We start from the raw sequence: 15,765 nt of genomic DNA, 5'->3' as shown, positions 1-15,765 counted from the left end.
TTCGCTCCTAAAACGGGGTGAAAAGCATCCAAGGGGTACAGAGGTTGCAACCACTGCCTCTTGGCTGAAGGAGAGGGGACAATAAAGGGACTTAGGATGAAGGGAGAGGCCCACTCCCACCTCCACCTCCACCCCCCTAACCCACCCCCAACCCCAAGGCTGGGAGTCACTCCCCTTCCGAGAAGCTGTGGCTACCTCGTGAACATGTAGCCTGCTAGTGGGGAGAGACGTTCCCGAAGGTGGGACCAGAGCTGGTCTGCAGAAACAGCTCCCAGTGAGGACACTGTGGCCCGAAGAGCAGCTGGACTCCTCCAAGGTAGCCACCGGGCTCCCACGCTGAATACCTGCCATGGAGGGTCTTCCTGGGGCTGTGGTCTTGCAGTGTCTCTCTGGCGCCCTCTGTTGACAGCCTCACATTCCGCCAGCCTCCCACTCACAGAAGGGTGGGTTTGGAGCTGAGAGACAATACATTGATAACTGGCAGTTACTTATTGATACTAATCCTCTTAGAATGCCTTATGGTAAGAACTGGAAACTGGGGGTAAGAACTATACCCCCCCCACAGAATTACTGTAAAAAGTAAATGAATTAAAGCATGTAAGTGCTCACGGGGACTTCCCTAGTGGTCCAGTGGGTAAGACTCCGTGCTCCCAATGCAGGGGGCCTGGGTTTGATCCCTGGTCGGGGAACTAGATCCCGCATGCATGCCGCAACTAAGAGTCCACATGCTGCAACTAAGAATCCGCATGCCGCAACTAAGAAAATCCCGCATGCCACAGTGAAGATCCTGCATGCCGCAACTAAGACCCAGTGCAGCCCCCCCAAAAAAGCATGTAAGCGCTCAGATAGGGGGTTAACACAGTCTAGGTCAGCTGTTCCAACTGGGTCTTATTTATTACCTCATCCCAGGCCCATGTCATGAGCTGATATCAAGAGAAAAATGGGACACTGCCTCTGCCTTCATGAGCATCATCTTTAGGACCTTAATTAGATGGTCAGATGTTAGATGCTTCCCAGTTATATTTTGAGGACTAATACTATCTCAAAGCCTACCTTTAGGAAATTAAAGAACTTTTTCCCATTCTATATTGGTTTGTGGAGGGAGGGTTAGCTCTTTTTAGCAGAGAAGTACGCATGGTATCTTTCTATTTGATTCCTTAACTAGAGAAATCAGTGCCAAATAAATTAATTTGTTCAACCAATATTTATTAACTTCTACTATGTGTCAGGCAGTATCTGGGCCCCAGGGACACAGAAGTGAACATGACAAAAGAAAACAAAATTTCTGTCCTCATGGAGCTTAAATTCTAGGTGGAGCTGGGGGAGAGAGGCAATAAAACATATGGCATAAGTGATAAATACTATGAAGAGTAATAAAACTGGAAACAAGAATGAACTTGATCCTTTTTCTCAAGTCTCACTACCTAAAAAGAAGTGTGTGTGTGTGTGTGTGTGTGTGTGTGTGTGTGTGTGTGTGTGTGTTTTGGTGCCAGTTCCATGTATATCCTGTGATTCTGTATCAGTTGTGGAAACCAGAAACCCCAGGATCCCAGGAGAGCCTGTGCTGCGAATATTTTCATTTCCACCTAGAGATTTCGGTTAAATTTGAGTTAGGTTCTCATTTTTAGTAGTTTTTTTTTTTTTTAATTTATTTATTTATTTTTGGCTGTGTTGGGTCTTCGTTTCTGTGCGAGGGCTTTCTCTAGTTGTGGCGAGCGGGGGCCACTCTTCATCGCGGTGCGCAGGCCTCTCACTATCACGGCCTCTCTTGTTGCGGAGCACAGGCTCCAGATGCACAATCTCAGTAATTGGGGCTCACGGGCCCAGTTGCTCCATGGCATGTGGGATATTCCCAGACCAGGGCTCGAACCTGTGTCCCCTGCATTGACAGGCAGATTCTCAACCACTGCGCCACCAGGGAAGCCCTAGGTTCTTATTTTTAAATCTTCCCTTCATAATATAAACATGTTCGCTTCTTCAGTCAACCCAGACTCATTGTACCAAGTTGCAGAAATACTCAGAGGGCCGTAAAGTCCTCTCCTGATTGGCAATAGCCTTAATTCTCTTCACTGCTAGATTGGTGGTGATTACGTCTGGTGAGTTGCTAAACACAATCTTTCTCACCTGTATGTCTGAATGTCAACATCTCTTTAAATCTGAGTAGGTCCTCTGTGTTAAATTCACTTTTTAAAATTCTTCCTCTTTTAAATATTCATGGGAATGGCCAGTCTCCATCCTATGAAATAAAAGTAGAAGTTTTAGACTAATTTTCCATTCAATTCCCCCATTCCAAAGACCTCAGAAACAGGTCTGAAAATTACAGGAACCACAAATTTGAAAAGTGTTAGTTTGATATGTCTGAAATTAATGCTTTAATTTATTCACAGAATGTCTTCACACATCGCTGTTCTCTGTAATTTATACCATATACTGTCTACTCAAGTTAATGTGTGAAGCATGGTTAAATTATGCCTAAAAGGGAATATGAAAACTATCTACAATATGGTGACAGGGAAAGGGTCTAAGTAGGAGTAATGGGGCAAAAGTTAAATAAGACAAATTGAAATAGAAATCTCAATAACTGTCAGGTATTAAAGATGTGCCTAACTGGAATAAGTTCTTCAGAAAAAGACTTAGAAACATTTAGAACAAATCTACTGGAAATGGATTAGACAACATTCTAGAAAATATTTCTATAAAGAACACTTAATTGTACATGGGGCCCAATAACATGGGCTACGTAATCTAATGGGCTTCACATCTTCAGTTTTCAGTCTTTAGTTAATCATGTCAAAGAAGGCTTGGGATAAAGACCAAATGAACAAATTCTATAGAAAGAGAGGCGTATTTTGTTAATACGATTTCATATGTGCTTTTCCCCAATGTGTGTAACATGCTGACAGGACTTTCATTCATTTTCTGTCGGCTAATTTAATGCTGGTCAAAGTTTGGTAAAGCCACAGCCATACCTCCGGAGTCTGCAGTCTGTTCTCCACTCCCCTGACAGAGTGCTGCGGTCTTTTTCTGAAGGAGTCTGTGTGAGAACTGTAAAGGCAGAATGGTCTCTGTGATTCAGTCTTGTTTGATTTTGGAGATTAATAATACAATGCTAATTACTGTTTGTAAATGTTAGCAATTTGGAGATTACACTCATTAATTCACTGAAACTTCTATCTATGCGCAAAGCACTTGCTTCTAGGTTTTAGGCCCCTAGGAAATACAGATCTGAGAGACTTCTCCTGCCTTCGGTGAGTTTACAGTTTGGTTAGCTGCTAAAATGAGAAAGAGCTGCTGTTTTCACAGGGCGGTCACTTCTAAAACGCTGAATGAAACATAGGAAATGGAATTCAGATGGTGAGTGATTGGGGGTGGGGAGAGAGGAAGTGCCAGAGGAGGCCTCCAGGTTGGCGAGTATGGGTTCATTTCCCTCTGTGATGCTTAATGGACTTGTTTTAGGCTTCTCCAGAGAAACAGAACCAATAGAAGAGCAATAGATATATAGATATACATACACATATAGAATACATATACATACTGTGAAAATTAATGAAGGGAACTTCACTGAAATGGAGTTGGGAGGCAGAACAGCGATCACACACATACTGCTTGAGGTCAATACAGATGCCAATAGAAAGAGACCTACTTTGTATCTCCAGCACGAAGTGACACTACTTTAATAAGGCCAGTAGGAGGAAGGAAAATTTTCTCTCTGTCTGGCAACAGCTCAGCCAATCAGAGACTGTTACAACTCAGCCAATGAAAAGCCACTGTACTTCCAACTCCCAGTTTCCTCCAATGGACTCTTTGCTTGTAATAGCCCCGCCCAACTCTCCCTTCTCCTCTATAAAAAGTTTCCTCTCCTTTGTTTTACCAGACTTGCAGGTGGTTCGCCATAGTTGTGTACCCTGAATGGCAATTCTTTGCTGCTCCAGTATAAACCCATTTTCCTGGTAAAATAATTGGCTGCTTTATTGTTTTAGGTTAACAGTAGACATACAGATAAAGAGATTTACGTGAGGAATTGGCACGTGTGATTACGAAGGCTGAGAAGTCCCATGAAATGCATCTGCAAGCTGGAGACCCAGGGAAATTGGTGGTGTAATTCCAGTCTGAGTCTGAGGTCCTGAGAGCCAAAGGAGCTAATGGTGCAAATCCCAGTCCAAGGTCAGGAGAAGGTCAGTGTCCCGTCTCAAGCAGGCAGGTAGGAAGCAAAAGGGGCAAATTTCTCCTTCCTCTGCCTTTTTCTATTCAAGGTTCTGTTGAAGCCCTTAATGGATTGGATGATGCCCACCCACATTGGGGCGGGGGATCTACTTTACTGAGTCCACTGATTCAACTGCTAATCTCATCCAGAAACACTCCCACAGACATACCCAGAAATAACGTTCAATCTGGGGACCCGATGGCCTAGTCAAGTTGACACATAAAATTAACCATCATGACTCTGAAGTCATATTTCAGCAGAATAGCATCCTTTCAAACGGAGCACTGAACGTGCGAAGTCGTTTTTGGACTTCTTCGGAGGAGACATAAACAGCACTGTCATCTGTTACTGCCTGTGCCTTCACTCTGAAGCCTCTTCCCGTTCCACTCCTCTTATATGCTCCGAATACCTCTTCCCATTTCCCTGATCTGTTCTCAGGGAAGCTCTGCTTTTGCTCGGGCTGAATCTTATCATTAACTCAAACTCACCTGGGAGCCCCCATCCTATTCAGGCAACAGGGGATAGTTGTTCGTCCAGGAAGCTGCTTCTCACTCATTACTTTCCATAGCTACTGCTGCCCCTAAACTTGTACGGGCTCTGTTCCATCCTTGTTGGGGGACCAAATGGGCTCATTTCACCTGTGAAATCCTTTGTAGTTAAAACCTTTGCTCAAGAATGCTTTGATGAGATCTGTATCTAGTGGAGGTAATGTAGCAATAGTTTTTAAAACAGCAAAGCAAAACAAATAAATTGGATATCTGCTATGAAACTTGGGTAATTTGGTGATTCTTCTGGTTTTATAATTTGATTATTAGTAATCAATAATCTATATAGATACATCTATACAATTCTAATAATTTTTACTAATTTAACTGAAATAGTGTATAAGTATGTAAAAATATATTCCGTATTTGCTTCTAAAATAATGATTTAGCCCTATGAAGTGACACTGCAATAGTTTCATTTTCTGAAGAATTAGAGTGAAATTTCTTTTTTTTTTTCTTCTTTTATGAGAATGATCAGGATTGAAGATAGGAAAGTGAGAATTAGCCAGATTAGACTGTACTTATCACTCCACATTTTCACTTTTCTACTCAATTGTATTAGTGTTTTTCAAGGAAAAAAAAAATCATGGGTTTTTTGAACACTTTGGCCGATGACTACCCTCACCCCTCTTTAAGTTTTCCGGGTCAGTGTAGTTATATTTCGTTGTAGTGTCTTTGATCTGCATCATCTGTCAGTTTGGCAATGTAGATTTCCTCCTGATTTTTAAACATTCCTATAAGCTCTTTGCTTGGAAATTCCCAACTCCCTTTCCTGGAACTGAGAAGAGACTTTGAGCTCATCTATGCTTGCTGACAAGTACATTTTCATGTGGCTACCACACCATATATTCTAAGGACAAGCTGACTTGGTCTCTGTCTGTAGGACACCAATAAAACATTTCCAGCTACTTAAGCATCTTAATGCTGCAGACTCCCTCTGTCTGATCTTGACGTTTTCAGAGACTGCTTTTTTGATATTTTGATGTTTCAGGTATATTTTCTTGTGGGCAACTCAAGAGGCAGTATATACCTAGGAATTCCCACTTTTAAGCCTAAGGTTTTCACTCTTGGTTGATTATCATAAATTAGGGTTACCAGATCTAGGTAGCAGCAAACAATCAAACAGAAGCACCCAGTTAAATTTGAATTTCACATAAAGAATGAATAATTTCTTAGTATGTCCCCAATATTGATGGGATATACCTATAGTTTATTTAAAAAATCATTCATTCTTTACGTGAAATTCAAATTTAACTGGGTGGCCTATATTTTATTTGGCAACCCTATCATTAACAGGAATTTCTGTTCTGGCAGCTTCCCTACCCTTCAGTCTCCACAACTTCACCCAGGGTTCAGAGTCCAGAGAGAAAGGGAGGGTATGGGGATGTAGGAGGGTTCTTGGCACTTTCTGGAGCTTTAAACACCATCTTAGGCCTAGAAAAGTGGTGCTGAGGTATCCGGAAACGGAAGAGGTCCTCAGGAATGAGGCAGCCCCAGACATGAGAAAGCTCCTCGTAGGACTGCTTACCCAGCCATTGAAATCAATACCAATTTAACCAGCTTCCAGCAGGGCTGCAGCAATATTTATCAGTGAGTATGTTCTCTGAATTGTTCACCTGGGTGCTATAGCCAGGCCATGTTGTACCCAATGATGTCATAACAGTATATCTGGTTAAGTTTGCCCATCATGCTGTGTAGTGAAACGTAATTCTGCCTGTAGGTTGTTGGTATGACAAGAGAAAAAATACTTGAGGATTCACAGCCTCTCCCGCTTCTCACCTTGGCAAGGAGAATCCTGTCTTCACCTACACTGTGTCTCTGGTCCCAGGTTGCCCTGCACCAGGTTAATGGGAGAGGGAGGGAATGAAATGCAGCTGAGGACAGTTCCACCGATCTCAGAAAGTGACGAAAGGAGAAAGGAACAGATTCAGAAGATGAGAGTGGTAAGGCAGAAAAGGAAGAAGGCGCTGTGTGTGTGGAAGGGGGGATATGAGACAGAGGGGGAGAGGGGAATTTGGAGGGGAAATGTAGAGAAAGAAGGGAGTCTGGAGGCACTGTTCCTGTGGGGCTCAGTGAAGATTTCAGAGAGGAGAAAGAAAGGATTTTCAAGAAGTTTTGCTGGGGTTTGTAAGATCTGTCCCCCTTTTGGCATTTTCTGAGACACTGTGGTTAATTTCTTTTTTTTTATAAATTTATTTATTTATTTATGGCTGTGTTGGGTCTTCGTTTCTGTGTGAGGGCTTTCTCTAGTTGCGGCGAGCGGGGGCCACTCTTCATCGCGGTGCGCGGGCCTCTCATTATCGCGGCCTCTCTTGTTGCGGAGCACAGGCTCCAGACGCGCAGGCTCAGTAGTTGTGGCTCACGGGCCCAGTTGCTCCGCGGCATGTGGGATCTTCCCAGACCAGGGCTCGAACCCGTGTCCCCTGCATTGGCAGGCGGATTTTCAACCACTGCGCCACCAGGGAAGCGCCCAATATTTATATTTATCTAATGACCTTTTGCTGTCACAGTGCTGTTTCCTCGGGATGCGAGTTATCCTCGGGTATCCCTACATACAACCTAGCTTATGTTATTCATACAAAGTGAAGAGGGGGAAAAGCAGGGCAGTAAGGATCCACCAAATTCTCATCAAACAAATGTTGGGCAGCAAAACTGTAAAACTAGTGCCTCGTTTATTCCATCTTTATAAGGTTCCCTGGGAGCACTAAAACAGTTATTCTCAACAGGAACATTAAAAAATAAATTGACATCATCTTTTCATGTCTTCATGACACTGTGGATTTCCTCTTTACCTCCTTTCCTCCCTTTCCCCTCATACAGATAAATATATGTGTGACCATGAGATAAACATATTTTTGTCATGCAAAGTAGAACTTACACTCCAAATTAATGGAATTTTTTCCCCGAAGTTGTCGACGTGGATGTTGAAATCTTTGCATTTAGGCATCATTGCATTGCATTGCATTTGAACATTGCCTTGTTCAAAGACACTGGGATCTCTGTTTTGGAATTACCTTCAGAGTTTACGTCAAATTATTTTGATTGTTCTCAGTAATGGAAAGTCTTCATCCTTAAAGATACATTTGACTTTTGGAAACAGCCAAAGACAATTTGGAACATACTTTGATGGGTAAAGTATGTAATCATAACAGGTAACACTTTTGGATAAAAACAAAGTAGCAAAATTAATGACACTTTTTGTATAGCTACTCAACTGAAAATAATTATAAAAATAAGTCATTCTAAATTATTTTTGAGTAATGGATTGAGTTAAATGAAAGTATAGTCCCCCACAAAACTATTTTAAAATAACTGTTTGTTTGGAACTGTGTTTATTCATTTGTTTATTGACCCATTCATTCAAAATTCGTTCAGTAAACATGCCTCGTGGACCTACCCAATCTTAGACACTGGTTTTGAGAATACCAAGATAAAAAGACTTAGTTCTTGTTCTTAGAAACTTCTAATTCCATTGGAAAATTGATATATAAATGCACAATTAGAGTATACATATCTGAAACCTTTGATGGGTTTTGGAATTCAGAATATTTCACATTTTTGCGAAGATGGGATTCCAGTTACTATGGCTGTGGAACAATTACCCCAAAACTTAGTGCCCTAAAGCAACAAAATTGTTTATTTTTCTCATATATCTGCATTTTGTGCAGGGCATGGTGGCACCACCTTGTCTTTGTTCCATTCGGCCAACAGTTGGGGCACCTGAATGCCAAGGGCAGGCAACATCTGAAGGCATCACTCGCTCACATATCTGGCAGTTGATGCTGGCTGGTGGTTGAGACCTTAGCTGAGGTTGTGGGCAAGAACACCCACAAGTGGTCTTACCATGTGACTGGGCTTCCTCACGATATGGTGGCTGGGTTCCAAGGGAAGAATTCTGAGAGAGAGGAGAACTGGCCGAAGTTCTTGCATATCACCTTTTATGACTTTGCCTTGGAAGTCAATGGGTGTCATTCACGGCTTTTACTCATCAAGGCCATATTAATGTTACTCTCATTTTCAAGGGGAGAGGAAATAGACCTCACCCTTGATGAGTAGAGAAAGTTCTAGAACTTGCGGGATGAGAAATATTGCAGTAGCCATTTTTGGAATGGGCCTCAGGTGCATATGCTACATGTTACATAAGAACACCAGTAAGGTCTGAGGCTTCACTCTAATGAAACTCATTAATATTTCTGCAACAAAATTAGTGAATATTCACACAAGGCAGAATCAATTGAGGTTATAAATACAAATAGTTCAGTTTTGGCCATCCAATGAGTTACCAAAAAATATTTTCATTTTCATAGATTTTTCTGGATTTCAGACTTCCCAGTAAGTGACTTTTGATCTGTAATCTAATTTGTGCTGATGGAGGCTATAGGTATTCATGACACACTGGGAAGAAAATATTGCAGAAGGACTGAGGGGGAGGGTAGTGGTAAGAAATCTTCACAGAAGAAGTAGCTGTAAAAGGAGTTAGTTAGGAAGGACCTTCCAAACCAAAGAACCAGTGTATGCAAAGGAATGGAAGTCTGAGAGAACGTGGCATGTCTGAAGAAAAGGAAAATTTTCAGAATAGCTGGAATATGTACATGAGAGCGTTAGGGGCCAAATCATGAAGAGTCTTGGATGCCATATTATAGAATTTGGACTTCATCTGGTAGAGACAATGTGAGTCCGATTAAGGATTTTTTGTAACTTTTAATTTTATATTGGAGTATAGCCGATGAACAATGTTGTGATAGTTTCACGTGCACAGCAAAGCGACTCAGCCATACACATACATGTATCCATTCTCCCCCAGACTCCCCTCCCATCCAGGCTGCCACATAACATTGAGCAGAGTTCCCTGTGCTATACAGTAGGTCCTTGCTGGTTATCCCAATTAAGGACTTTTTTTGGGGGGGTGGGGGGATTCCAGCTTTTTTATTTTTCCCCTTTTACACAAAACAAAGTAGAAGAAATAATACAGGATTAAAACTGCAAAAGTAGTTAATTGGTAGAGCACACATACACACAAAAATCCAGATAGGAAGACAAGCTTATTTACAGTGAGGAAACACATGTAAATTATGGTAGTTTGTATATGAAACATTAAAAAAGAAGTCAAACATATGCTACATGGGTGCCACTGTTTACAGCAATATTGAAGGGGAGAAAACAGCACTTATTTAGGAACAGATATACCACAAGGTCCAGGTTTTACAGCATCAGTGCAATAAATTCACAAAACTATATTACAGCTAGTTAATCAGTTTAAGAATTGTTCCCAAATATGTCACATTTCCAGCCCTCAGAGGTTCATTCTTACAGATTTCAACCACTCCATCTATGGGGACAAAAAGCAGCCAGTGTTACCATAAAATGAGAATCTTGAGGCTTACCTTTAAAGGCTTATTCTGGTCTTGAAAAACTAGTAGGATTTTCTACTGAAATGAATCTTACTAAACACAGGATGAGTTTTGTTCTTTATTGGCTGGTCTTGGAGTGAAGGCCATAGACATGACTCTTAACTTATTATGTACTTTAGTTTCAGTTAGCTGAAAATCTGAAATTAAAGGTATGCTAAAAATCCTAAATACCATCTTGTGTAAGCCTGCTACTAAAAAGCCTTTAAGGATGTACTAAGTTCAAGTTTAAGTGCGCGGGTACAAGAGTTCTAAGACTGTCAGATTCCCCATCTGGGAGGAAGGATCAATGTTTCCAACAAATTGCTACATTCTGCACAAGGGAGAAGCCAACACATACTAGGCCATGGAATTACTTTCATTTTATTCCACGAGGATTCTTCTCCCAGGGTATCAAGACAGAATGAGGAATGCATCTTAACTGGTCTCTTCATCAGAAGTGGTAAACTTGGTTTGTATATTCATGAAGGCAGACAGTTGTTTAAGCAGAGTGTGGAAGCAGACAGTAGAACAAGCTTCCTGTAGCCACAGACCACGATCTTGTATCCAGCTAAAGCAAAGATCAACTTGAACAGTTCTCCCAAGCCACTGTTAACTGTACTAAAGGATGAAGTTCACCACTATATTATTTTAAAAGTAAGAGTTCAGTTAACCCTGGGTGAGAAAAACCAAGATAGGTGGTAATGATGAATGAGTTGTCCATATAAGGCCAGCTGATGAGAACACACCCATGAAGACACTGGGCATAAAGCCTTACTTGGCAGGTCGGAATATCTACTAACTAAGGGCAGAATGAGGGACAGCAAAAGCTACTTCTGTAACGTTTTAGTATCCAGACAGCATAACAGACACTGTCCCCAAGGACAACGTATATATACGCCGTTAATCACACTGAACAAAGCAGATGCATTATTCATTTTTCTTTTCTTTTTGTTTGAGAAGCTTGTTTCTCTCTCTTTTGGCCATTCCAATGTGCTTCAAAATGATCCCATGTTGGTTTAGTCCAGGAAGCAAGAGTAAGAAAGTCACTCTCAGGAGGGTGAGAAGGAGGTTGTGGACTTGCTGTCCCACCCAAGCAACCGCAGCAAGAGAAATGATCATGGTCATGAAGTACGTTTTAGGCTTTTCTTCCTTTAGCGTAAAGAGGCGTTTCCACCAGCCGACAGCTCTGCATCGAGTTTTTACTCGATTGCTGCAAATTCCATGGAATCTCTGCTGTTGCTCGGTGGTCCATTTATTGGAGCCAAAAATTCTAGGCGCTAGAATGGGAACAAGGTAGTCAGCCAAGCACAGAAACATAACAAAACAGGAAACACCTGACAGAACGGATGGATCTAGATAGTAGATAGTCAGAAACTCCAAAGAAACCACACCCATAATGGCAGGTGGAAACCAGGCTCTTTCCCGTCGGAGGACTTTATCTGCCATCAGCATCACTTCTCCCCATCCTTGCAGCTGCTCTTCCAGACTTGCAGTCCCTGCGGCCAGCAGGTTGGTGCTGCAATTATCTCCTTCCACCATCGTTCCCGAGGTGCCCCCTCAGCGAGCGCAAGACGCCCCCCAAAACTGGCCTTCCTCAGAGCCACTCACGACAACCCTAGCGAGAGCAGGATTTTAAAAAATATTTATTTATTATTTATTTAATTAATTTATTTAGGCTGCACCAGGTCTTAGTTGTGGCATGCGGACTTCTTAGTTGCGGCATGCGGGCTCTTAGTTGTGGCATGCAGACTCTTAGTTGTGGCATGCGTGCGGGATCTAGTTCCCTGACCAGGGATTGAACCCCCGCCACCCGCATTGGGAGCGCAGAGTCTTACCCACTGGACCACCAGGGAAGTCCCTCGATAACAGATTTTAAGCAGAAGAGGGATGTGATCATATTTGCCCTGAGGAATGATTATTTTGGTGACAGATAGTAGATCAAGGGGAATGAGAATGGAATTCACTTAGGAAGCTCTTCAGCGGGCAGCTGGAATTGATGATCGCCTGAAATAGGAGCAAGGACGAACTGTTGCATTTAGCTGCCGTTTCTTTTTGTTCTATAGATCAGAGAAAATCGAGAAAAGCACAATGTGGAGATGGACATGAGATGTCAGACTGTCCCTTTTCTAATTCAATTTTTTGTCCAAGTAGTGCATATGTCTTCTTTACGATGTGAAATAGCATAAGGCATAGAATAAAAACCAATGTGCTCTGTACCACATCTCATTACCCCTGGTCTTGATCCATCAAGGCTCCCATTTTCACTCCTGTAAATGGTTTCTTTTGGGACTTACCTCCATGATCTAAGTAATGTGTTACATCTGTTACAAGTAACAGAAAAAAACAATTGAAAATGACTTAAATAATAACATTTATTCTCACATAACAGAAATTCAGATTGGACAAGCTTCACACAGATGCTGTCTGCCTGCGTCTCAGCTGGCTCCCCCCATGATCATAAGATCGAGTCTTTGGTTCCAAGAGTCACATGGAAAAAAAATCCAGTGGAAAACGAAGAGAGACTGTTCTTACTGTGAGTCTTTGTTTTCTTTAGTTCATCAGCAAATCTTTTTCAGAAGCTCTCCAGCTCCCTTCGCCTCCCGTGCCTTCGGCTGATTTGGCACACGTGCTGGATTACCCGTGGTTGACTTGGCCTTGTCACCACCCCTTCTAAGGTCTCCTTTGCTCTGAAGAGGAGAAGGCAGGAGCTACATTTGCTAGAATCCCCTTTAGCGTACGGTTCCAGACTAGAGCATGTGGGCAGGAGGCACCCTTGAGTCAGAGTGATGGAGAGGCCATTATTCTCCATCTGTTTTAGCCAGAACTGTGAGCGGATGTGATACTCAGAGAAACTTCAAGGTGAGTTTTGAGAGCGGTCTGCTTGAGTGCTTCAAGTTGAGAAGGTCAGTTGTGATTGATCTGACCACTGCTCCCTTAGGCCTTTTTTCTGGGTAAACCACCAGTTCCCTATATTAGAACCCTTTATATCTAGCCTGCAGAGAGTAGCTTCTAGTTTCCTGACTGAGAGATGACCCTTCCTAAACATATCATTGAAGCAGGGGAAATGAATTACAGCATTGACATAGACAAATCAGGATTTACCCCCAGAGATACATGGGAGGAGGATGGACATTTTAATAAAATTCCTATTCTACTAACAAAGAAAACTGGGATGGGGAAGGGGGTGTGATTCCGGCATGGAGCAAAATAGTAATACTGGGAAATTCGGCTCCTGGGAGTGGTGGATTAGCTTGGTTGGACTAACCTTCCCACAGATGACAATGATAAAATCTGGGTGAAAATATTAAAAATGAACTCTCTGAAGACTAATTGTCCAAATTCAAGGAAAAGGAGAAGAAATATAGAAGAAAAATAAACAGATCCTCAGAGAGCTGTAGGACGATACCAAGAAGTCTAATCCATGTAACTAGAGTGCCAGATGGAGTAAAGAGAGAGATGAGGGAAGAAAAAATATTTAAAGAAATAATGGCTGAAAACCTCCAACTTTATTAGAAACACTAACTTATGGATCCAAGGAGATCAGTGAACCACAAGCAGAAGAAATACAAAGAAAACTACACTAGACCCATGACACACTGCTGAAAGCTGAAGAGAAAGGAGCCAGGAGGAAATACAACCTATACATTACATAAAGAGAAACAGTAACACAAATGATGGCAGACTTCTCATCTGAAACAATGGAGGCCACAAGACCGCGGTGCACACCCAGATTCCCTCAGTGAAAAACTTGCTGCCCCACCTGCTGGCAGACAGCCTTCAGTTGTCAGCCTCTTTCAGGCTTTGCCTCGGCCCGTAGAGAGCTGCCTCGCTCAAGGTCATGTCCCTTCCTGGAATGCCTACAGCCAGTGACTGATCAATGCAGAAGCATAAAGAACTGACCATCTTGGCGCAATACAAGATGATCCAAAGAGCCATCCCTGCTCCAGATCTCCCCCAGGGGGTCAGCTGAGGCTGCTATAGGGTGTACATCACAGCCCAACTTTGCCTTTTCGCTACTCTTGCTTCCTTCCCCTTTCCAAGCTTTTGATACCAAGGAAACTCCTTACTAAACAAACTGCTGGATAAACTCCATTTCAGAGTCTATCTCCCAGGGAACCCAACCCTTGACAGCAATTGAATAATGTCCTTAAGTACTGAAGTAAATAAAACTGTTAACCCAGAATTTTATGTGTAGCAAAGATATCTTTCAAAAAACGAAGGCAAATAAGGATATTTTCAGATTGGGACTTCCCTGGCGGTCCAGTGATTAAGACTCTGGACTTCTAATGCAGGGGGTGTGGGTTCGATCCCTGATTGGGGAACTAAGATCCCACGTGCCGCGTGGCACAGCCAAAAAAAAAAAAAAAAAAGATATTTTCAGATAAAAGTTGAGACTATCACCAGCAGACTTGTATATTTAGTATTTCTTGTAGAAGTACTAAAGGGAATTTTTCAAGTGGAAGGGAAATGACACCAGATGGTAACTTGGATTCAGTGGATGCAATAAAGAGCACAGGAAATGGTAAGTATTTGGGTAAATATAAGGGTACGTACATATTTTCTTTTGTTTTCTTAACTTCTTGAAAAGTCATATGATTGCATACTGCAAATTATAACTGTGTTGTCGGGTGTATAATGTAAGTAGATGTAATAAATATGAGAAAAATTTTACGACGTTTGGGGGAGTAGTAAATAAAATTATAGTAAAAGAAGGTTGCTATATTTTATGTAAAGTAGTATAATATAAACCCTAAGTAGATTGTGACAAGTTGAAGACGTATACTGAAATCTTTAGAGCAAGTACTAGAAATAATGTAAGATATATAGCTAAAAAGCCATCAGAGAAATCAAAGTAGAATACTATAAAATGTTCAAATAACCCAAAAGAAGGCAGGAAAAGAGGTACAGAGGAACAGAGAATGAATATGACAAATAGAAAACAAACAGCAGAAAGTATATTAATGATAGTGGGTATTATGTTTCTTATGGTCAGAAAAGGGAGTTTACAAATATAAAAGCAGGAAACTAGAATGAACCAGTAGTATTGGAATTCATGTGAATCAATGGCTTTCAATATACATAAGTAAACACATAAATATAGATGTAATATGTGTATGTATGTACATATATACCTGTATATATGTCCATGAATATGTGTTTATATGTGGATATATATATCCGTAGACACACACCCCCATATAATTTCTAGCTCTGATCACAGACAAGGCTCAAAAGCATCAACATCCTAATGGCAATGAGCACATCTAAAGGCCTAACCTTGACTTCTGAAAACCATTCTCAACCAAAAGAATCAAGGCTTTTTGAATACATGACTGATCTGAGGACTGGGGTAGGGAATGTACAAAATGAGCCTGGAACATTTTGTGCCAGAAAATAAGTAAATCTCCAAAGAATGGTGGGAATCAGTCAAAGGACAGAGAATCCAGCTTGGATGGGCTCCCACTGGCAAAATCTGGGACAGTATGACATCAAAATAAATAATAGTAATGAATTAGAAGCCATTGAATAAAACAAGAATCCATGAATCCATATTTGAAATACATAAATATGTGAATGAGTTGAAAGTTAGATGAGGAACAGATATTTACATAGTCTGAAATTACCT

General features: G+C 41.5%; 1 protein-coding gene across 1 annotated transcript; it reads right to left on the bottom strand.

The window, feature by feature from the left end:
- Positions 1–11,066: 11,066 nt before the first annotated feature.
- Positions 11,067–11,681, bottom strand: LOC132360240 (ADP-ribosylation factor-like protein 6-interacting protein 1). Its single transcript, XM_059915284.1, has one exon. It carries the CDS (start codon positions 11,676–11,678, stop codon positions 11,067–11,069), a length of 612 nt encoding a protein of 203 aa, XP_059771267.1. The 5' UTR covers positions 11,679–11,681.
- Between the last annotated feature and the right edge of the window lie 4,084 nt (positions 11,682–15,765).

This window comes from Balaenoptera ricei, chromosome 2 (assembly GCF_028023285.1).
Source record: "Balaenoptera ricei isolate mBalRic1 chromosome 2, mBalRic1.hap2, whole genome shotgun sequence".
NCBI classification, from domain to species: Eukaryota; Metazoa; Chordata; class Mammalia; order Artiodactyla; family Balaenopteridae; genus Balaenoptera; species Balaenoptera ricei.
This window is presented reverse-complemented; position numbering and strand designations above follow the sequence as displayed.